General features: G+C 37.4%; 2 protein-coding genes and 2 pseudogenes across 2 annotated transcripts; 3 read left to right on the top strand and 1 right to left on the bottom strand.

Annotated features, from left to right (window-relative positions):
• Window positions 1-532: 532 nt before the first annotated feature.
• On the top strand, window positions 533-3,523 carry LOC113324128 (beta-1,4-mannosyl-glycoprotein 4-beta-N-acetylglucosaminyltransferase-like). The gene is made up of 3 exons (XM_026572465.1): window positions 533-741; window positions 1,755-3,322; window positions 3,422-3,523. The coding sequence occupies exon 2, from the start codon at window positions 1,851-1,853 to the stop codon at window positions 2,940-2,942; it is 1,092 nt and encodes a 363-aa protein (XP_026428250.1). The 5' UTR covers window positions 533-741; window positions 1,755-1,850; the 3' UTR covers window positions 2,943-3,322; window positions 3,422-3,523.
• Window positions 3,524-3,917: 394 nt separating this feature from the next.
• On the top strand, window positions 3,918-5,166 carry LOC113324136 (annotated as a pseudogene).
• A 196-nt stretch (window positions 5,167-5,362) lies between these two features.
• Window positions 5,363-7,583, bottom strand: LOC113324122 (beta-1,4-mannosyl-glycoprotein 4-beta-N-acetylglucosaminyltransferase-like). Its single transcript, XM_026572459.1, has 2 exons — window positions 7,255-7,583; window positions 5,363-6,721 (listed from the first exon to the last, which is right to left on the bottom strand). Exon 2 carries the CDS (start codon window positions 6,629-6,631, stop codon window positions 5,531-5,533), a length of 1,101 nt encoding a protein of 366 aa, XP_026428244.1. The 5' UTR covers window positions 6,632-6,721; window positions 7,255-7,583; the 3' UTR covers window positions 5,363-5,530.
• A 10,219-nt stretch (window positions 7,584-17,802) lies between these two features.
• Window positions 17,803-23,297, top strand: LOC113324117 (annotated as a pseudogene).

The following is a 23,297-nucleotide window of genomic DNA, read 5'->3' as shown; positions in this document are numbered from 1 at the left end:
CATAAGGATGTGTAACTTCTGGTTACACATGCCATATGCATGTGTAACTTCTGTTTACACCTTCACACTGTATTTTAATAATTTCGGGCTTAGATTTAATAATTTTGGGCCTAGATTTAAATTTTATTTAATTATGGGCTTGACAATATGCATAAGGGTATCAAGGTCTTTTAAAAACTCGGGGCCTAGATTTAAACTTTTTTTAATTAAGGGCCTCATATTATGGGTTATCCATGGGTTGGGCCTGAGCCTAATTTCTCCAATGGAAAATAACATTTTTTCTAAAAACGGGAGAGTAGATATAAAAAAGAAGGATCCGACTTCCTCCAGTCAGACATCGAGTCAGAAGCCAGCACGAGTCAGATTAAATCTACATCAAAGTGCAATCCACGTCAGGTGCAAATAAGGTGTGCGAGTGTGGAAAGTTGATAACATTAATGCAAGTAGTTTGGTTTTATCCGGTGCAGATAAATAAAACAACCTAAATTCAGCAACTTTATTTAGAGATCTCCGCAATCATTCCATCTGACGGTTGTAAAATGCAAATCTACTTGATTCATTAAATAAAGCGAAACCCAAAGTGAAGCTTTTTCCATGGAACCTTGAACTAAAAAGTACTAAGAATACCAAACCCAGACCTAGACTTGAAAGAAAGAATAACATCATCATCATTTAAGTAGATTAGGAGATGAATCTGAAGCTATTATTCAATCCAACAAGACCCATGTCTCAGATTTTAAGGTTAGTGGTGAAATCTTTTCTTTCTTATTGATTTTAAGTGGTTCTTGAAAATGTTTGGATCTTTATTATTCTTGTTATTATCAATTTTCAAATGTTGATTATTAAGTATGATGAGATTGGTGATAATTAATCAGATTACAACATGGGTTTGTTCTTAATTGGCAATCTTAAGTTTCTACTTTCGATTTAAAGAAAGAAGAATGTTATGTTTTTGTTTCTGAATTTGAGCCCATGGATATTGTGTTTGTATTTTCGATTTTCCTAAGTGTATCCATGGCTTCTGTGTTTGTCTTAGACTAGTGTTGATGGTAATTAATCAGATTACGACCTGGGTTTTTTTAATCTTAATTCAGAATCATACAAGGATTTAGAAATGTTATAAATGGCAAGAAAACTCTTGTGTTTTTGTTTCTGAGTTTGAGCTGGGATTGTTGTTTCTATTTTTGATTTTCCTGAGGCAAAGTAAGAGTGTGAATGGCTGTAACTCTGTGGTGCATTAGACTTCATAGATTAATTCAGCTTCATTACAAGCTTTATGTTAAAATCGCGTGCGTTTATGTTAATGTTATTGGAGACGTGTAAGTTCAATGTAAGCCAAGGATTAACTATATCTATTAGTTGCTCTAGAAGATAATATGCGGGATTTATTTGGTTTAAGGAAGTTGAAATCTTTGCTTATGATTGGAATTTGGTTCCTAGTTGTTTTTGGGGAGGCGACTCTTGTTTGAGAACTTGGTTGTATTTTTAAGTTAATTCCTTAGCCTTTGAAGATCGTAAACACTTGTGTTTATGATAGTTCTATCTAGGAATGTCGCAGAACTGGAGGAAATGCTATGCAGAAGTTGTGCAACATTCTCTCCTGGATAGAAATGGATTCTATCAGTTTATATGAACTTTGCTCGAGCATCGAGTATCAGTGTTCCTTGCTTGTTGTGGTTAGTTGGTTGTATAGATTGATATGCGCATATTTGATATGTTCGTTGCATAATTGAAACCTTTATGAATCTCTGCAGATGATCGAGGCTAACATGGATTCCCATGGAACAAAAGATGCCGGTGGCTTTTGTTTCTGACCATCCGATTCGCACATACCTAAAGAGTGTTTTCACATGGCTGGACGAACTCCCCGCTTCACAGCAAGACGGCCTCCCTCCAAGTCTCTCTTGATTCTAGTCCTTTTTCTACTTATCCCTGTGTGTGTCATCACAATCTTTAATCATGGACAGAAGATTTCATACTTTTTTCGGCCACTTTGGGATGTTGCTCCAGCCCCATTCAACCATATCCCTCATTACTATGCTGAGAACGTGTCAATGTACCAGCTCTGCGCCCTCCATGGCTGGTCTCTTCGTTCTGAACCTCGTCGAGTTTTTGATGCAGTAATCTTCAGTCATGAGCTTGATTTATTGGAACTGAGATGGCACGAACTCGACCCTTACATCACTAAATTCGTCATTCTCGAGGCAAACACCACCTTCACTGGAATTCCGAAACCTCTATTCTTTACCCAAAACCTTGAGAGGTTCAAGTTTGCTGAGGAAAAGATCGTTCATAATGTCTTCTCCGGTCGAAGAGCCGTTCGTGGGGTTTATGAAGATCCATTTGTTCTGGAATCTGAGCAACGTGTAGCCATGAACAGATTAATACAGCGTTCAGGGATCTCCATCGGCGACATTCTTATAATGTCAGATACAGATGAGATTCCGAGCCCTAACACAATAAAACTGTTACAGTGGTGTGATGGTATACCGGCGGTGATGCACCTGCAACTTAAAAACTTCATGTACTCCTTTGAGTTCCCAGTGGATTTCAGCAGTTGGCGTGCCACAGCTCATGTGTATGGGCCAAGAACGCGTTACCGTCATTCTCGCCAGTCGGATGACCTTCTCTCTGACGCAGGCTGGCATTGCAGTTTTTGCTTTCGCAGGCTTCAAGATTTTGTGTTCAAGATGACTGGGTATAGTCATGCAGATCGCGTCCGGAAACAAGACTTTCTCAACTATTCGAGAATTCAGAAGATTATTTGCCAGGGGAACGATCTGTTTGATATGTTACCAGAAGAGTATAGCTTCAAGGAGTTGATTAAGAAGATGGGTTCAATACCAAAGTCAGGTTCTGCAGTTCACCTCCCTGCTTACTTGTTGAAGAATGCTGACAAGTTCAAGTTCTTTCTCCCAGGAGGTTGTTTGCGGCCCGAGTAAATGCTGACAAGTTCAAGTTCTTTCTGAACAAACTACAAAGAAGCTCTTTTTCTGTGACAAGCCATGACAATAACAATCCCAGCTGTGGCTGTGATCCACAATAAGTGGTGGTGAGGGAAGAAGCAGCATCATTTATTGTCTTTTTGATATTCTTTCATTCAATTTTCGAACAAAAAACAACAAACCATACCGACCATGAAGCTTAAAGGAAGGAACCGACCAACACAAAAAAAAGAAAGGAAGGAAGGAAAAACATTCACTCACAATCTCAACAACATAAACCATCACTCACCCAGCAGAGACTTGTTTTGACTCTAAATATTATGCACTCATCCTACTCCAACTACTACGACTCCTAGATTGGACTTGTAGTTGCTCAGGTATTAAATGATCTCATCTTCTTCATCTGTCTTTCTCACTGATGATTCAATCTCTATCTATCTAGTTTGTTTTCTTCTATTGATCAATCAACTTCTCAGTTTTTATCAGGACTACTACTACTACTACTACTACTACAGCATAAGACACTTCATTAAACTTGAGATTTGGAGACTGCAACTATCAGTTCATAATCTTTAAGGTTGGTGATACTATTAATTTCTTTCATTAAATTTCCAATTAATTCATATCACAACTGTGTCAGTTTCTTTGTATTCATTTCTTACCATTAGATCAACCCAATTTCATAACTCCGTCCATCTAGTTTTTGATCTCAGACCATAAATAAAATTTCGATCTGGTTTTTCCCTTTTCTGGTTTACAGAATTCAAGAAAAAGATTCATCTGGTCTAGTGCCAGTCAACTAGTGTTTGGTGGTGGTGGTGGTGGTGGTAGATATACCTGCCTTAGCCGTTACCGTTACTCACGTGTAACTGTTTTTTTTTTTTTTTTTTTTTTTTGTCATTCTTACACTTAATCCTGGTTCCATCACTAGTCCCAAATACCAACCCACTAACTCATCTTCTTTAGTTACAGGAAAAGAAGAAAACAAAGAGTACTCGGAAAATAAGCCAGTCAAAACTGTGCAGCATTCATGTCTTCTTCTACAACCACTATTACTCCAACAAATTCATCATCTCTTCCCCAACAAAGGTATTCTTCAAAAAACTATCACTCATTTCTTGATCACAACTTTCTCTTGTTTATATGTTTTCCCGAATTGGTGTATACTCAGAATTGAGATGTGGGGAATTTTGTCAGGTTATTCGGGAAGGTGGCTATTGTAACTGGTGGTGCTTCAGGCATAGGTGAGGCAATTGTCCGCCTCTTCCACCAACATGGAGCAAAAATCTGCGTTGTCGATGTTCAAGACCAACTTGGCAATTGCCTATCCCAACCTCTCAGCGATGAAGATAATGTATGTTTCTTCCATGGGGATGTCACAATCGAGGATCAGATATCTAAAGCTATTGATTTCACAGTAGCCAAATTGGGGCGCTCGATATTATGGTCAATAATGCAGGAATAAAAGGTACTCCTGCTTGCGATATTCGCGAGGTTGACTTAGCAGAATTTGAAAAGGTTTTTGATGTGAATGTTAAGGATGTTTTCATCGGAATGAAGCATGCGGCACGCGCAATGATCCCAAGGGCCAAGGGATCGATTGTGTCTCTGTGTAGTATTGCAAGCAATGTTGCAGGTGTAGGTCCACATGCATATACTGGGTCCAAACACGCAGTCGTGGGGATAACTAAGAATGTTGCCGCCGAGCTGGGTGGGCACGGGATACGCGTCAATTGCGTGTCTCCTTACGCAGTGGCTACGAATCTGGCATTGACGCATTTGCCAGCAGAAGAGAGAACAGAGGAAGCCTTTGACGGATTCCGCGCTTTTGTGGGTAAGAATGCTAATTTGAAAGGGGTGGAGTTAACCGTCAATGATGTAGCTGATGCTGTTCTTTACCTGGGAAGCGACGAGTCTAGGTATATCAGTGGGGTTAATTTGATTGTTGATGGAGGTTTTTCGTGTGCGAATCATTCACTGGGTGTATTCAGATAATAAAAATAATAATAGGTTCTGTAAAACATTGTTTACAGGGTGAATTAGGCGGGGAGGTGTTGTAATTTCTATAAATTGGTGTTGGCCTGGGAATGAACTTGGATTGCTGCAGTTCTGAATTAGGCGGGGAGTTGTTGTAATTTATTTCTCATTTGATTTGGAGCTTTTAGCATAATTCATTTTTAAGTTGGACGCAGAAAGATATCAGTCAGTACAGTTAGTATCAGTCTGTTTCAGATTTTGCCCGAGGACTTCCTTCCATGGCGCAGGGGCGTGCAGGGGGCGCCTGGCTAATAAAGCACCCAGAGTGACAAAAACATGAGCCATTATCTTTTTTATTATGTTTTTCTGGTCGCTTTGGCATGCCTAGGCGAGGCGAAGGGCTGGGTGCCTTGCCTAGCGCAAAAGTTTCAGAGAATCCAGAAGACCAAAATTTTCATTCTTGCAGAAATAATTTCACATTTTTGTGATTCCTCCCCAAATAATCAAATACAATTGTTATATACAGAGAAACAGGAATACAAATGAGACTTTTACCTCAAATGTTGAGGAAATAAACTTGAATCAAATATGTGTTCAGTGATGAATTGTTACTCGGGCGGCCGTAAACAACCACCTGGTAAAAGAAATCTAAACTTATCTGCATTATTCAACAGGTAACCAGGAAGATGAACAGCCGAATTCGACTTTGGAATTGAACCCATCTTCTTAATCAATTCATGAAAAGTATATTCTTCTGGTAACATATCAAACAAATCATTTCCCTGACAAATAATCTTCTGAATTCTATCAAAATCAAGAAAATCCGGCCGCCTTACACGGTCCGCATGACTGTATGCAGTCATCTTAAAAACAAATTCTGAAATTCGCCGAAAACAAAAACTACAATGCCAACCTGCATCTGAGAGTATAACGTCTGCCTGACGTGAATGGCGGTAATGTGTTCCTGGTCCGTATACATGAGCTGTGGCACGCCAACTGCTGAAATCAACAGGGAACTCGAACGAGTACATGAAGTGCTTCAACTCCAGGTGCATAACAGGTGGTATACCATCACACCATTGCAATAATTTCATGGTATGTGCACTTGGAATCTCGTCTGTATCCGCCATTATAAGTAGATCACCGTCAGAAATCCCTGCATTTTGCAACAAATAATTCATAGCTCCACGTTGTGCGGATTCTAATACAAATGGGTCTTCACGTACCCCAGGAACAGCTTTCGGACCCATGAAAACACTATGAACAATCTTTTTCCTGGCGAATTTAAATCTATCTAAATTTTCAGCAAAGAAGAGAGGTTTAGGAATTCCAGTGACAGTAGTATTAGATTCAAGAATGACGAATTTGGTGACATACGGGTAGAGCTCTTTCCATCTCAGTTCTAACAAGTCAAGTTCATGACTAAAGATTATAGCATCAAAGATACGACGAGGTTTGGAACGAATAGACCAACCATGGAGTCTGCAGAGCTGGTTTATTGATACATCCTCAGCGTAGTAATGAGGCATATGAGTAAATGGAGGAGGCGGGTTATCCCAAAGCGGGCGAAGGAAGTAAGAAATGTTTTGGCCATGAGTATAGATTGTGAGCACACAAATGGGTGTAACAATGAGAAGGAAGAGAATAAAGAGAAACTTAGTAGGAGGCGCTCGTCTTAACCGGGGCCTGGAGCATCGTCCAGCTGCCATTTATGCGAACTCTTCACAGTTCCTTGAGCAAAATGATTAGCAATCGGCAAGCCCGGTTTCAGCCAAGCTCACCTCTTCCCTCTTGCTCATCTGCAATTAAGATTCAATTTTAGTGTACTAAAATTTTTGCTAGGACAAGCTTGGCAGTTACAGCCCTATGTTGGCACAATGGCTAATCTTAGTTTGGACCTCACATTTTCATTATCTATTCTCACACCTCATGTACACTTATTCCTGCTGGATTAGATATCATAAAACCCTAAAAAGCTAAACTTTTATCTTTGATTTGCTCATCATCTAACAACAATCATTGTCAAATCAATCTATAAAAAGAACATTAATTAATCTAAAAGATTCTAAAATTTTACTGCACTTAGCTACAATTAGCCCCTCTAAACAGTGCAAAAAAAGTCTAAGATTCTTGATTAGATCCAGAGGTTTCAATTGCATCATAACCAAAACCCCAGATGCTCAAAAATCTAGAGTTACCAGTTGCAGAAAATGGGTCCATGATTCTTGAGATAATTAGATTTTTGAAGAACCCAATCAAAAACAAATGAAAAAGAGTCAACTTTGATTGAAATCTTGATCAAATTTCAGGTACAGAGATGAGAAAAACTGACCTTTTTTTATGTTGAGATAGTGCAAGAATGAAGAAGATCAAAGGAGATCCAAGTATGATTAAGTAATCATAGCCCAATTAGCAGCTCTATGAATCATCATCTTCACCCTTCATTTCTGATTTTTTGTGTGCTGTAAGTTTGAACATTTCTCAGCTGCTTGACAGAGACCAAGGAGCTTAGGAAATTTCCCAGGGAGGAGGAGGAGGAAATGAAAATCTGGATATGGATTCAGGAGTGAAGAAATTAAGAACAAGTCTTCTTCTTGTGTCATGATGAAGACTAGTCGTAATAAGTAGCTTGTGATTGATTAGTAAGACAAATAAAAAAACAAGTTGTAATAATAATGATATAGATAGAAATCCAGATCCGGGCACATTCTCATGATATTGACTGAGATTCCAATTAGTCGTAATAAGTAGCTTCATATAGCTCCAATTCTCGCTACAAAAATCTTCCCGGATCACACTAGTGGTACTAGTGGCTGGGGAAATAGCACTTAGCAGTTAGGAGATAGTGACTAAAAATCTCATATTATACGGCTTCAATATGAATAATAGTCAAGATCATTGACGGTATAGCTCATTTCATTGTGCAAAATCTTATTCCTTAATTTAAGTAAGGTTGGTTTGTTATAACGTCATGAGATATTTTACCTGGCCAAATTGGGATATATCCAGATTAATCGGTATTTTGTTCTCATTCAAGGCAGCGGGCTAAGGTGTGTCTAATATATGTAAAGTTACTCAATTATCCTTTGAGCCAGTGACGGAAGACAAATGGGTCCGTAGACCCCACTTGTTTTCGGACTTTGGTGTAAATAAGCTTATTTTTCTTGTAATTTGAAACATTTGTGGGGGAAAATTAGGTAAGAGGGCGTTGAAAATGTAGGTTTCCCTAATTTTTACCCCGGGAGGAATAAACCTTGGCTCCGTCACTAACCCTTTCCCTAATAATTAAAACTACTGTTTTTTGGTTTTAGACCAAAACCTGATCTTTTTTCCTTCTCCATCATCATCGATCTAATGATCAATTCCTTTCTCCTTCTCTATATTTCATCGTTTTTAAATGAATTTTTTTTGTCGATTATACTTTCTTTATTGTCGATTAAGTCTTTCAAACTCTTTCTAATAGTTTGTTTTGTTATTTGAATGACACATTAGATCAGAAAATTTGAAATTGTTGAATTGCAGTTACAAAGTCATCATGGTATTTTTTTGGTCGAACATGACGACTTTTCATATTTATTTTTACTAGTGTGAGGGCTTACAAGAGGTATACCCACAAAACCTACTCTAATCTATTGCCTTGGAAGAACCACTAAGGATAGACACAAAGTAGTAAGACAAATAATTAGCTTGCATATGTCTTTTAGCTGCAAACATCCCACATATATTCCAATCATCACACATAAGCAATTAAATTGCGTGTGTCATTCAACCTGATTGCAAAACTCTTCTAAGATAGTCATCGTACTTGTCACAATGTTTGTCACAACACTCGCATACTGAAATCACATGGATAGATAAGAGAATGGAAATAGAAAAGTGAAGTGTGCAAATGTTGACTAAAGTGAAAGATGTTACCCACAATACTTGTATGAATGTCGTCAAAGGAGATTTATTTATATCGCAATAGTTGAGAGAAGCACCCATTTAACTCGACCACATGATTAGATACTCTAAGCGCATGTTCTTTTTCAGCAAGTTAGTGATAGTTGCCTTGGATCCTGCGTTCCACACTTGTTTATGCGACGGAGACAAGGACAACATTTCACACATACTGCTATCAAAGTGTCAAGAACCTCATCAATAGTCATTTTGACTTGCTGTAATATGATTATATGGTTTCTGTCTCATCGACTACATGATTAGTCTGAAATTCCGGACCTATAATTTATTAATGTCGATAAATGAAGATGAGCCTTATATATATGTTTTTGTTTTTTTTTTGTTTTTTTTGTATTTTTTTTCGGCTCACTCTTTACGAGTGTAAGATAATTGTCTATGGGGCTTTCAAATACTCAACCAATTATTACCTTGCTACAACATCCATGGCAGTATCAGGATCCCACCAAATCACTTTAGAGAAACATAAAACTGCAAAAATAAAAAGAAAGTGATTCAGTAATGATTAATTGCGAGGATGAATCTTTCAAACGACTACCATAAATGAGTTTCGCATTCAATTATGAACATATATATTTAAGAATTGTGGAACAATAAAGTGGAACTCAATCTATAGCTGAAAAAACCGTTTCAACCTTAAAAAGGTGTATAACCCAACAAGTATGACTAATATTTATATTTAATGGCTGGATGAACATATAGATTGATATTTTCTCTTCACCCCTTTCACAACACAATTCTTTGTACAATGACCAAAAGAAGAGCAAAGCTCGTATTTTGGAGGTTTCCATTGGTATTCGACGGGTAAATTCATTACAAAAGTACCATCAATGTATAAGGGTATTTGACTTGGATAAGAGCAATCCAAACTAATTTCAATACATACTCTTGCATAAGCAAGCCTTGATTTGTTCAAAGTGTGTTCATCCATATACAAGGGTTTTCCAACGAAACTTGTAATTAAACTCAATCCTATCTTGTTCCAAAAATTAAGTGGAACATTAAAGATCCTTAACCAAATAGAGACATTCAACGATCGATTTCTCAATGAGAGGTATCTAAGGCCTAACAATGAATATTTTTTTTGCAATGTAAAAATCTCCCTGATTTAAGGCCTATTTTCTATCGTCGTCATTTAAAAAAATTGAAAACAAAGAAATTATCACAGTATAGAGAAAATTTTACCTCGACTTTTGTTTTTCATATCTTTGAAACTGCCTTTTGAACCGTAGAGAATGAAATCCTTGGACCTACGAATGACCCAATAAACAATTTTTCACACTCCTTGATGCCTTCTTTAAGGTTCTATGAAGAAACATCAACCACTGTATTCCCTTCAATCAATGATAGTGGTTTTTGAACCATAAACCAGTCTTCATTAATAGCCTTCTTTGGAAACAAAGATACCCACTCAATATTTTCAGCACCATTTTTTAGAGGCAAAATTGAACTAGGGTTTTCTTTTGAATGCCCATTTTCCGCTGTAACATCACTCAATCACCACCAACTGATCTCTTTTGTCCTTTATTAACGCTGTTAGAAGCATTCAAAAGAGGAAACTTAGTCAATTCCAAACTTGAATCAGCTTCATTCATGGTTGATTTGGAGAAGCAAATTAAACTCCTCTAAAATTGAACAAAAACTCAAAAAATATACCTCATACTTGTAGTTGTAGAGAACAAGAAGAGGAAGAAAACATACATAAAATCAAGAGATTTGGTCGGAAAATGATAAAGAAATCTGAGAAGAAAAAAAATGATTCCAGGTTTGGATTTTTCTCCCGCAAGGTTTTTCTCTCTCTTGGCTTGTGATGTTTAAAACTTGTTCTATATAGTTGTTGAATCCTTTAAATATAAGAAATGTTTTGACCCTCATGAATCTTACCTGACAACCAATTAAATATTTCGTACTTCTGTATGACTGGAAAAATATCACTTTTGTTGCAAAGATAAGGTTCACCAACACGAAAGTAAGTATACCATCAATACTGATAATAATAGCACTAACATATTTTAGTACATCACCATTTATAAAATCAAAATAAATGATGCAAATGAATTGTGGTTTTTACCTCCAACATTCCCCAAAAATTGTTCAGGATTGGTTTGGATCCCAAGCATTAACCGAGGATTATGTACATTTCGACTAAAATTGCAGACCCCCAATCATATATAGTTATTGGTGCTATCTTTAAATCTGCCAACGGTTCGAGAAAACCAAGTAATGTCACTGAGCTAGCATTTGGGATGTCCTACTACATAAAACAAAAACACTCATTCCAGCTTACTGAAATGGTCAGGGAGCAAATATTTCCTGTTCGCTTGTTTTTTTTTCTTCAGCGCTTTAAAAAAATGTTCAACACAAACACCTTTATTATGCGGTCTTTTACTCGTGTGTGGTTTGGGTTTCCTTTTTCACCAACACAGTATAATGAAGTCGCTCTTTCAGTTTTCCTTCCGGCTTACTTTTTGATTGGTTAAGTGGAAGTAAATCTCCCTCACATGACATTAATTCCCATCAACATATATATAATATATATCTAATAGTATTAGTTTTATAAAAATACATGTTCATAGTTGGTCTTCAATCATTATAAGTACCTTCACAAATGAATGTAGGAAAAATATTTGAATGCTCGCTCAGGTTAACGGGGGATCTACTAGACATGCATTACACCCTTTGATGGGAATATAGGCAAGAGGATTCTAGAAAACTCGTGTTTTCTGAGTTATATGAAGCCAGTAAGCAAAACAACGAATCTGTGGGTCTGTGGGTATTACCCGAGTATCCGGGAAAAAACAGAATAATTGATAGAAGAATGAGAAATCCTTTAATAGATTTACTTGTTGTTAATATGTCGGTAAAAGTATTATTTCAATAGATAAATATTCTAATAGAGTTTATAATATCTGAACTCATCAGTTTCCCCCCTCTATTGGAATGATCGGTCTCAATTCAGCAGAAATGACTGGTAGTAAGCGCAAAACCATTGGAGAAATATAGGTTTATGTGATAGAACTTGAAGAAGAAATATAAAGAAGGTGTGAAGAAATAAGAGGAATATGTGTGTATTTATAGGAAGTAGTGGATCGACTATTGGAGATAGAAATCCATCTGTTGGAGACAAAGCAACGACAAAGACATTCTCACTGGCGACAGAGATCCTGCCGTTTGAATCATTTCCCATGGTAGCGCAACGAGGTTTCCATGCCACCTGAAATAGGAAATATCAAAAAATTATCCATGATGCACGGGAATCGGCCTTATTGACACTTTATTCATGTAAGTCACTGCTACATGAAAAAATAAATAAAGACAAAAAATTTCACCTAAAATTGATTTGCGATCCCTAATGTGGCAATGTCTGATCTAACTGTTCTAAATTCTAGGTGGCATGCCTGTTGTGACACCAACACCTCTACACGATATTTCATTTCACATGATTTCCTTATTTAGCTTATTCTTAATGAAGTAGTTATAGTTATTGTTAGAAGTCGGCTACATTCCTTAGCATTCTTGTTTAGGAAGTTACAACAATTATATATATATTTGAGTCTTGTAAACATTCATTCATGTAATATATAATTATCTTCTTTAATCTTCTTCTTATGACTTCTTCTCTTCTTTCTTAATCTTCTTATTCTCTTGTTTTCATTCAAAGTCTACTGTTTCATTCAAACTTTAAGTTCAAAACCCTTGACAAGGTATAAGATCATAACATCTGTCATCAGAGCAGGTTCGGTTATTCCCAAAATTCCGCAATTTTTTTTCTTCTATATCATGAAGTTTCCGACTTTTGATGGAGTTGATCCTGAAGGATGGATCTTTCAAGATGATCAATATTTCAGCTTACATGGTACAAAAAGTAATAAAATGCTAAGGGCCAATGCTTATCTTAAAGGTGATGGCATTGATTTGTATGAATCGGTAAAACAGTCTATTACTAAGCTAACATCGGAAGAATTTTGTTCTGAAATTCGTTCTCGATTCGGATATCACAAGCATATGGATTCATGTAACACTACTGTTGCTCGTCTCAGAGATATTCTTGCTCAACATAAAAGAATCCAAGCTACACTTACTGCGTTACCAAATCCGCTGGAAGAACTCTTATTCGAGCAAGAAGAAACCGAAGATAACGCCAAAAAGATTGCTGAACAAAGTATTGCTGAGCAGAATGTCGAACACATTTCTAAGAAGTTAGAATCCGTTAATCCGTTACTCTCATTGAAAGCACCATTAATCTTACACTTGGTCGAAAGTTCGGAGGTGTCAACAACTGTTCCAGTTCAAAGAGGAGCTGAGGTTACAGAAGCGACGATTCAGGAGATAGCAGATATCAGTCAAGACTCTTCCATTATATCAGCAAAAGCACATGATGACTATTTCGATTATGATTTGATCATTCCTTTATTATTCGTTAATGAAAAGATGAATTTGTTGAAGGGCGCGAGATCTTGTTGGATTAACTTCAACATAAAAGTCACTAACAAGTTGGTTAGGACAAGATTAGGAAATTGATGTAATCCTAAGGGAATTAGAAGTCATCTAGTTCTAAGAAAATTAAAGACATGTAATAAGGTAATAGGACTAGGAAAAGGAATTCATAGTTCTATATATATATGAGCACCAAAGTTGTGGTTGATCATATGAGCAAGATTAGAGCTTGTGTTTAGTTTTGAGAGATTTTCTAAACATCAATAAAGAAAGTTGTCTTTATATAAGCTAAGTTTCATCTTGCAGTTGCCATTAATTGGTATCAGAGCTTGTCTATACCGAGCCATGGGAGACGAGAGCACCATCATACGTACAAGATTTTTCACAAGCACAGTTGAAGCTTAAGGGGGAGAATGTTGGATTAACTTCAACATAGAAGTCACTAACAAGTTGGTTAGGACAAGATTAGGAAATTGATGTAATCCTTAGGGAATTAGAAGTCATCTAGTTCTAAGAAAATTAAAGACATGTAATAAGGTAATAGGACTAGGAGAAGGAATTCATAGTTCTATATATATATGAGCACCAAAGTTGTGGTTGATCATATGAGCAAGATTAGAGCTTGTGTTTAGTTTTGAGAGATTTTCTAAACATCAATAAAGAAAGTTGTCTTTATATAAGCTAAGTTTCATCTTGCAGTTGCCATTAATTGGTATCAGAGCTTGTCTACACCGAGCCATGGGAGACGAGAGCACCATCATACGTACAAGATTTTTCACAAGCACAGTTGAAGCTTAAGGGGGAGAATGTTGGATTAACTTCAACATAGAAGTCACTAACAAGTTGGTTAGGACAAGATTAGGAAATTGATGTAATCCTAAGGGAATTAGAAGTCATCTAGTTCTAAGAAAAGGAAAGACATGTAATAAGGTAATATGACTAGGAAAAGGAAAAGGAATTCATAGTTCTATATATATATATGATCACCAAAATTGTGGTTGATTATATGAGCAAGATTAGAGCTTGTGTTTAGTTTTGAGAGATTTTCTAAACATCAATAAAGAAAGTTGACTTTATATAAGCTAAGTTTCATCTTGCAGTTGCCATTAGATCTCGATTCAAAACTGTTGCAAAAACTGATGTTATTGGCTTCACCAGGATAAGTCTGATAAAAAACGATCATGTGAATGATTTTGGTGGGAAGAACGACATCATGTTGAGTGAGGAGGGTTACAAGAAACTTGTAAGCTTGCAGGTATCATCAACCCCAACTAATAAAATACTGATTGGTGAATATTTTACCATCAATCTCAATTCTTCTCGTAGCATATTCGATCGTGGGAAAGAGTTTAAACTTATTATAAGGAATTCTGGTTTTGCTTTGAGTGATTCCGTGTTTGGGTATTTTGTTAGACGTGATTTACACGAAAAGAACTTTAAATTCAAATTCTTCGGCTAACTCTGATACTGGTGATGGTCAAGCATCCAGGGGAGAGTCCAGGATTTGCAGTTTTGATGTATTTATGAGAGAAGAGTTGGAGTATAATTTTCGGAATATCATTGAACACTCTTCGTGGAATGTGTCATCTTTGGCGCAAGAGAGACCACCTCGAATTGTTTTGTGGCTAACGCCATTTAACAATATTAAGATTTTGAAAGAGTTGACTGCATCATACATTGACTCCGACAAGATTAAATTATTTACAACATCTCCATTAGAGTATCCAGTTTTATTATTTTGTGATCTGGATTCAGATTGGGGGAATATACGTAAAGTTGGTGGTTTACAGAAATGTATATGTGACATGACATGGAAATTCTATGGTCATAGGCGTTTAAAATTAAAGTATATGTATGCTGTTCAAATGGGAAGCAGAATTATGAAGGCTTTCCGTAAAATAACCTCATTGTTTGTGCCATATTGTTGTGTTAGTCGAGGAGATACAATTATTAGAACTGGTGATAGCATGAAAGAATACTTTCCAATGTTTTTCAAGTTCTTCAATCTCTCTTCCTAGTGCATGCTGCGAAAATTCAACTCTTCTTCATGATTAAAATATGGTATTTCTTCCTGGAGTTGTTGTGTACATACCAAACTTGGAAGAAAAATTACATGAATGAGCGGGTGGAAACAAACAAGGATGGTCGTGGACACCTGGTGGACATGAATTTAATAATCTATTTTACACTTTGGACAAACGATAACAAAGATATTTGTAGAGTTTTTCTTGCTTGGATTGACAAGTTTTATAAGATTCGAAAGCTCAAGACATGGAACAACAAATATTCTTACAATTCTTGCTAGTAACATGGACGTCTACGAGGTGGCATTCACAGGCTGAACTTCCACTGGACAAACAATACTTGGATTACCAACAAATAACGATGTTACATACATTAATTGGGAGCCTGGAGGAAAATTTATATTTATTGTGTTGGATAAAGATGTTGTCAGTCAAGAGCCTAAGGAAATTGACATTTTGCTGCTAAAGAAGTTGGCGCATTTTAATACTTTTCACTGCCGCGGTTGGATACATGTCATCATGACAGAAGAGTTCATCTGTGCTAAACGTGATTTGTGGACTGGTACTGTTTCCTTGGATACATCACATAACTACATGGATGAGAACACCATCTTAGAGAAAGGTGCACAAGATGTCTACGGGACTTTTCATTTACTGTTGAAGAGGAACCCCGGAGAAAATTACTTCACACACACGTTTCTTGATGCAGATCATTTGAGAAGTAGTTTTACAAATTACCAAGTTTGCTTTCCGGGTCCAAATGACAACAAAATTTCACATCCAGAACCGCCGTTTCGCTTGAAATTTCCGAAGGCCTTGAAAATTAGTACTCCTACACTTCCGGGGAATAGGGAATTAGCTGCACGGAATGATGTGCATATGGTGGGTACATGCTCTGACATTGAAAAGCATTTTGTTGATGTTGAAAATTTTATAGTAGGCAATCCTGAAGCTTACAAGCCCTTTAAGACAAAATTTGAAGACTGTAATGAGAAGTCACAGCATAGTGTTTTGTTTCCAAAATTCGGAAGCAAGCAAACATCTCCTCTAGATTTTGCTTTTCCGGATAATTTTGGTAACTAATACGAGAGAGGTAAGGTAGTCTCAACAACAACGGAGCAATCTGACATGAGAATAAAATTTAAAGATCAGTTTTCTGCTGCTGCATCATCGTTGGTCGAGATATTTCAAGATATTTTTACTGATGCTATTCGTTATGTCGAAATTAGAAGACTTGGTTGGTGGATTTTATTTCAAAACAGAAATGTAGATAATGAACCCAAGGGGTTATTCCATTTCTTGGACCAGCAGAGGAAAGAGTCAATTGGTTGTGCATTCAAAGGTATAGCTCAGCAGTTAGGAGATACACATGATGTACTCGTTGGCATGGTTTTCATTACCACCACTCATGAAGTGACTTTTGTGTTTGATCGTGGTAAGATGTTGGACGTCGAATCTGAAATTCCCAGGAAGGAAAAGAACTCTTGTTCTGTGAACGAGTCAGGCACAACAAGATTACGGCATCCACCTTGGTTAGATGTTGTAAAGATGGATGATATTTCCGTGATGAGTTATGGCGATCACCTTGAGGATAAGTTGCATTTCAAGGAGCTGGGAATGTCAGGATGCCTATTCAATTTTTCGTCTAGATATATTTTAGTAATTCACTTATCTATGTTTAGTCTTATGATTCAACTTGAGGACAAGTTGTGTCTCAAAGAGCTGGGGATTTTTTGACACCAACACCTCTGCACGTTATTTCCTTTCATATGATTTCCTTATTTAGCTTATTCTTAATGAAGTAGTTATAGTTATTGTTAGAAGTCGGCTACATGCCTTAGCATTCCTTTTTAGGAAGTTACAACAACTATATATATATCTGAGTCCTGTAAACATTCAGGCAAGCAATATATAATTATCTTCTTCAATCTTCTTCTTATGACTTGTTATCTTCTTTCTTAATCTTCTTCTTATCTCTTGTTTTCATTCAAAGTCTACTGTTTCATTCAAACTTTAAGTTCAAAACCCTTGACAAGGTATAAGATCATAACAATGCCATTATAAGATTTGACCCTCGCATTGGAGATACTTTTACATGAGTAAAAAACAGTTTTATTTCTATTCTAGTTGGCACACCTCGTACAAGTTTTTCAAGGACTTAATCTGAATGCCTAATCCCATTGACGAATGTCATCTACCATGTAATCTACCGGAAACTGTTAATGGGAATACTAATACCGGAAAGGGTACGAAAAATTCATGTAAGACAATCACAAGCCATGGTGAAAAAAAGAAGAAAATAAATTAAGACAACCGCATAACATAGGTGTTGAACACCCACATTATACAAGGAAAGTCCTCTTCTGGGACCCACTTAGATTCCCTGGTGGGACCCACCAATGTCTACCTTTTTCCTTTAAAGAAGAGAGAAAATAAAAGCCCGTTTCAGTAGTCACACACATCCACACTGTCCGAAGAACTGAGCGGAGGAAGCGAGAAGAAACCAGAAAGAAATTGAGGTAAAACCCCTAAATCCCCAACTTGAAATTCCAAGAATTTTTCAATCTTTTGGTAAAATTTTGAAGAAATCTTAAAACCCCTAAATTTGGTTTAGGGTTTAAGTAAGGTTTTAGGGGTTTAACATTTTTGAATTTTGATTGTTTTTCTTTGACATGCAAGATGGTTTCTTTAAGGTTAACAATCCTTGCTTGTTATAACGACCAAAGATTACGATCTTTTCATGCTTTCAGCCAATTCAAGTAGATTTCTTTTTCGTCTTCTCTTTTAAAAACTAGGGTTTGATTATGATTTAGTAGTATTGATGTATAGAGCTCAGATCTTTGTGTTGTTTCTTTAACCTGCAAGATGATGGTGGTTACTATTGGTGGTGGTTGTAGTTGTGGGTGGTGGTGGTGATGGTGATGGTGATGGGTGATAGTTGGGCCTGTATGGACCACCACTACTCACCACCAAAACCCATCAACACTCGCCACCACTTACCACCAAAACCCATCAACACTCAGCACCACCACCAATACTCACCCACCAGCACCACCACCAACAACAACATCAAAATTGTGGGTAAATTGAGGTGTTACTTGTTTGACTATGAGGCGATTTTCTTTCTTCACACTTCTAGCCCTAAATTATAATGGTGGTGGTGGGTATTCATAGCAAGTGACCTACATTGATAGTGCTGGTGGATATTGGTGGTGGGTGGTGGTGGTCCATGCAGACCCAACTATCACGCATCACCACCACCCACCATGAGGAAACGAGATAATAGTTTTGTGTAGAAATGGTGTTTTGAACCAATGCTTGAGAGTACCAAACCAATGTAGGTCACTTGCTTTTCCCGTCTTAGTAATTGATAAAAGTAAAACTAGGGTTTGAGTAGAAATCTTTATCATAAAGGAAGGATGAGATCTTTTTGTTGTTTTTCTGGAATGGCCTAATGGGTTATAGTTTTGACTGATTTTAGTTTCCTCTAACAGGTAATGGAGGTGGTATTTTGATTTTGTGGTTATAAGCATTTAAATACGTTGAAGAAGACTAATGGGAACTGAATCGGTTGTGCCCAATAAGGCACCACTACCTACTCCTAAAGCTATTATACACCAAAAATTTGGTACCAAGGCGGTTTACAAGACAGAAGAAGTGAAAGAATCTGCTCAAAATGTTTGCCCGGGGTTAGCCATTCCACAACAAGGTCCTTCTTTGTTTCGCTGCACTTTGGAGCTTCCTGATGTGGCTGTTACTTCAGATGTCTGCAAAAGAAAGAAAGATGCTGAGCAGTCTGCTGCACAGATTGCTATTGAAAAGGTATATATATATTTTTTATTTGATCCTTTAATGTTTTAATTTGAGTGTTATTTGTAGTCGGAAAGATTGTTTTGTAATTCTTTTTATGTTTCTGGTATTATGCAGCTTGGTATCAAGACAGGGATAAATGAACTGACTGTAAAAGAACTATGTGATGAATTAGTCACTCGTGTGTCTTATGTATTTTCAGACGAGGTTTGTGATGTTTGCCTTTCTTTTTTGGTTTAGTATTCTAAATGGGAACCATGTTGTTTAGCATAATTCTCATTCTGATTTCATCTATTCTGTTTTTTGAATTATGTGGTACAGTTTCTTCCATCGCCCCATCCGCTGACTGGCCACTTAAGAGCTGCATTAACGAGAAGAGGTCATCTCAAGGGTTTGGTTCATGCGTCTATTCTTGCTGCATGTGACCAGAAGGTTAATAATTTATGCAAATCCATCAATCGCAAAGTGGAAACTGATCACTTGCTAAGTATCCCGCTTATCATGAAGGCTGCTACATTATCTGGTTCTGTAGCCACCGATGAGGGAAAGCTCTGGATCCGGAAGCAGAACCAGTACTCCCCCGAGACTATTGAGGCTGTAACTAATGGGAATCCTTCAGCAGAAAACATTTGTGTTCAAGCCATACGCATACCTTGCTCACTTGAGAAGCCTGTCCAGCCGCTGTCTCTTAATATTTCTTCCAAGGAATATTACGTTGATGTCATTGCAGAAAAATTAGGTGTTGCAGATGCTTCTCATGTTCTTCTCTCCAGGTGGGTTGAACAAATAAACTACAGAAGCATTTTGTGGTTGGTTTACATTTATCTAACTATTGGTGGACCCCAACTTTTTGAGCATTGTTGACCCATCACCGCTAAACCCAGCTTGCTGTATTGTTTTTCTTCAAGTTTTGTAGTAGTTGGGTCTATATCCCGGGAGATGCTGATGTTTTGTTGGGTCTATATGTATAGGTCAGGGAGGATAGAATCTTGTCCTTGATCTTCTAACCACGTCGCACTTCCATTAACACTAATTTTCTTTTGCAGAACTATTGGAAAAATCTTCATTGGAGATGAGAGTGTATTTTTCTCCGTTGGGACTTCCACTGAAAACTGATTCGACACTGGAAGATCTTTCATACGAAACAGAAACTCTCAATTTAAGGGCATCCTATTTTTCTGGTCAAAATATTCATGGAGAAGCAATCTTGGCAACTTTTGGATACACGTGGAAATGTACAGATCTTTTTCATGAAGACGTAACACTATGTACCTATTACAGGTATGTATTCCTCTGCTTTCCACTATTTTCCCACCAATTTTATCATAGTCTCCTATTATTGCATTTAGGATCTCATGTAATTTCATTTAGGATGTGGGAATATCATGTACATGGCGTTCATCATTTTCTTCCATTTTCTTGAAACTTGCTTGAATGGTTTTAATTATTATTTTGTTTCTTTGGAAAAAAGGATGTGGATTTTAGCTAAATGACTTCATGTATCAGACTTTACGACTGTTTTATATTTATTTCCTAAAATGTTTCCAGCTTTTCGTCATTGTTTATTCTTGATGAAACTGTTTATCCAGGATGCTTGTTGATAGGCTACCTGATGGGGGTTACAAGTTATCTAGAGACGCAGTAATTGCAGCAGACTTACCCACAGCATTTACTACACGTACAAACTGGAGAGGTTCCTATCCTAGGGATCTCCTATCTACATTCTGCCGTCTGCATTGGCTACCTGAACCTGAATTCTCTACAACTTGTGTTAATGATGCTAATCAATCTCCCACAAAAAAACAAAAAATAGAAGAGACTGCAAATGGAGGTGCTGTAGAGGCTCACAGCAGGGAGGTGATAATGGGTTCTGGATCCACCTTTAAGTGTGATGTGAAGATAGTATCCACAAGCCATGATGTGATTCTGGAGTGCTCACCTGGAGATTGTTATAAAAGGCAGGGGGATGCAGTACAGAGCACTTCTTTAAAAGTCCTTTTGTGGCTGAACAAGTATTTTAAACAACTGGACGTTCCTATGGAGAAGTGGTCACCATCTGAAAATAATGCACTTGGGGTCCGTGTTTATCCAAAGAACTTTTTGAAGGCATTTGCTATCTGTGCATCCATCCATACTGTTCAGCATGCTAGCATTCTTTCGAAGGATTCAATGGGTCTCCCGAATCGTGTGGAGGAGCTCGTTGAGATGAATAGGCATTATAACATAGTTTCCCCACCAAAAATAGAAGGTCTTGATTCTGGAGTCTCTCCATCAAATGGGTCCCTGGTCTGCATTAGCTATGACATCTCATTGGTTAGAGAAGGAGTAGAAGACGTGAAAGAAACTCTTGAAAGTTGTGAAGAATTCGAGTTTGAAATTGGAAGCGGTTTTGTGGTTCCTCAAATTGAAACATGTTTTACACAAATGTCCGCAGGTCAATCTGCTTTCTTCATCACTGAGTTGCCACATCAGCTCTTGGTTCTGAGTTCAGCTGGTGGTTGTGCAAAATCTTTAACATCGTTATCATTAAGTGAGTTTCTTTTTTCTTTCGTGTCTCCATTGTTATTAGTTTCTCTATGCTCTTCTCTTTATCCTGACAAACCTGATCTCTCTTTCTCAGAAGACTGTGTATTGAAGTACTCTATCAATTTGTTGCGGGTACAAGAACCTTTGGAGGATCGTATGGAGCAGGCATTGTTTAGTCCTCCTCTTTCGAAGCAACGGGTTGAATATGCAGTGAAACACATCAATGAGTCCTGTGCTGCAACATTGGTATGTTTTTCATACCGTTTGTATTTTGTAATACTGTCCCGATTTCGTGCCTGCTAATTTTCTGTTTTTCTTTTAGAGTCGTGGCACATAGTGAAGATTTTTGCTTTTGTTTCACAGGTTGATTTTGGGTGCGGATCAGGTGCTCTTTTGGATTCTCTATTGGATTATCCAATAACCCTTGAGAAAATCGTTGGTGTGGATATTTCTCGTAAAAGCCTTACTCGTGCTGCGAAGGTGTGAATTGCTGACGAGTTATTTGATTTAACATTTGAAAGTTGTTTGTCTGTTAACGTACTATTCTTTACTAAACCTTTCAATTAATTGCTCTGTAACTGCGTTTATAATTGCAGGTTCTCCACTCTATAAACTAAGTGCAGTGCACGGCAAAGATTCACCATTGTCAAGCATCAAGGCTGCTCTGCTGTACGATGGTTCCATCACCACTTTTGACACTAGGCTGTATGGATTCGATATTGGAACTTGCTTAGAGGTATTCAATGTTCTATTTCCTTGCTCTGCACCTAAATTTAAAACCTTAGCGAATTTGGTTCTACAATGGAGAGAAGATCTAGCGAGACTTCTTTTTCTGTTATATTAGAATGCCACTCTGGTTTATGTATTAACAACCTAGGTTCTCATAATCTTTAGAAATACTTTGTTGGTTGCGGGAACACACGCTTGACGAATGAGATGGTTAAGTTCCATCTTTATATTTATTTCGTTGAGTACTTTCTGTCCTAAAATATTGTTTTGAATATGTGTGCAGGTGATTGAGCATATGCAGGAGGATGAAGCATGTGCGTTTGGCAACATTGCGTTGAGTACTTTCTGTCCTAAAATTTTGATCGTCTCAACTCCAAATTACGAATACAACCCAATATTACAGAAGAATTCTCGAGATGATGAAGCAGATGAGAAGAACTCCTCTCTTCCCTGCAAATTCCGCAACCATGACCACAAATTTGAGTGGACTCGAGAGCAGTTCAGCTCTTGGGCTTCCGACCTAGCCAGTAGACACAACTACAGCGTCGAATTCCGCGGAGTTGGTGGGATAGGTGATGTGGAACCAGGGTTCGCCTCTCAGATTGCTGTTTTCAGGAGGAAGAGCCAATTACCAAATCCCGGAGACTTGGCAGCCCAACATTACGAAGTTCCATACGAGTGGAGTAAAAATTAAGTCCACAGAATATAATACTGATCATTTTGTGCTATAAACCTTAACCGGTAGATGTCAGCGCGATACATAATATTTCTGGAGCTAATTTGAGGTTAGAATTAGCAGGCTCTTTACAATGTAAAAATCTAACTACATATATGTAGTTGTAAGTAAAACTGGTATGACAAAAACCTTATGGTAGTTTTGGGCATGGTTTTC

Source organism: Papaver somniferum, chromosome 1 (genome assembly GCF_003573695.1).
Source record: "Papaver somniferum cultivar HN1 chromosome 1, ASM357369v1, whole genome shotgun sequence".
In the NCBI taxonomy this organism is placed as follows: Eukaryota; Viridiplantae; Streptophyta; class Magnoliopsida; order Ranunculales; family Papaveraceae; genus Papaver; species Papaver somniferum.
Note: the sequence above shows the minus strand (reverse complement) of the source record. Positions and strands in the feature narration are given on the sequence as shown.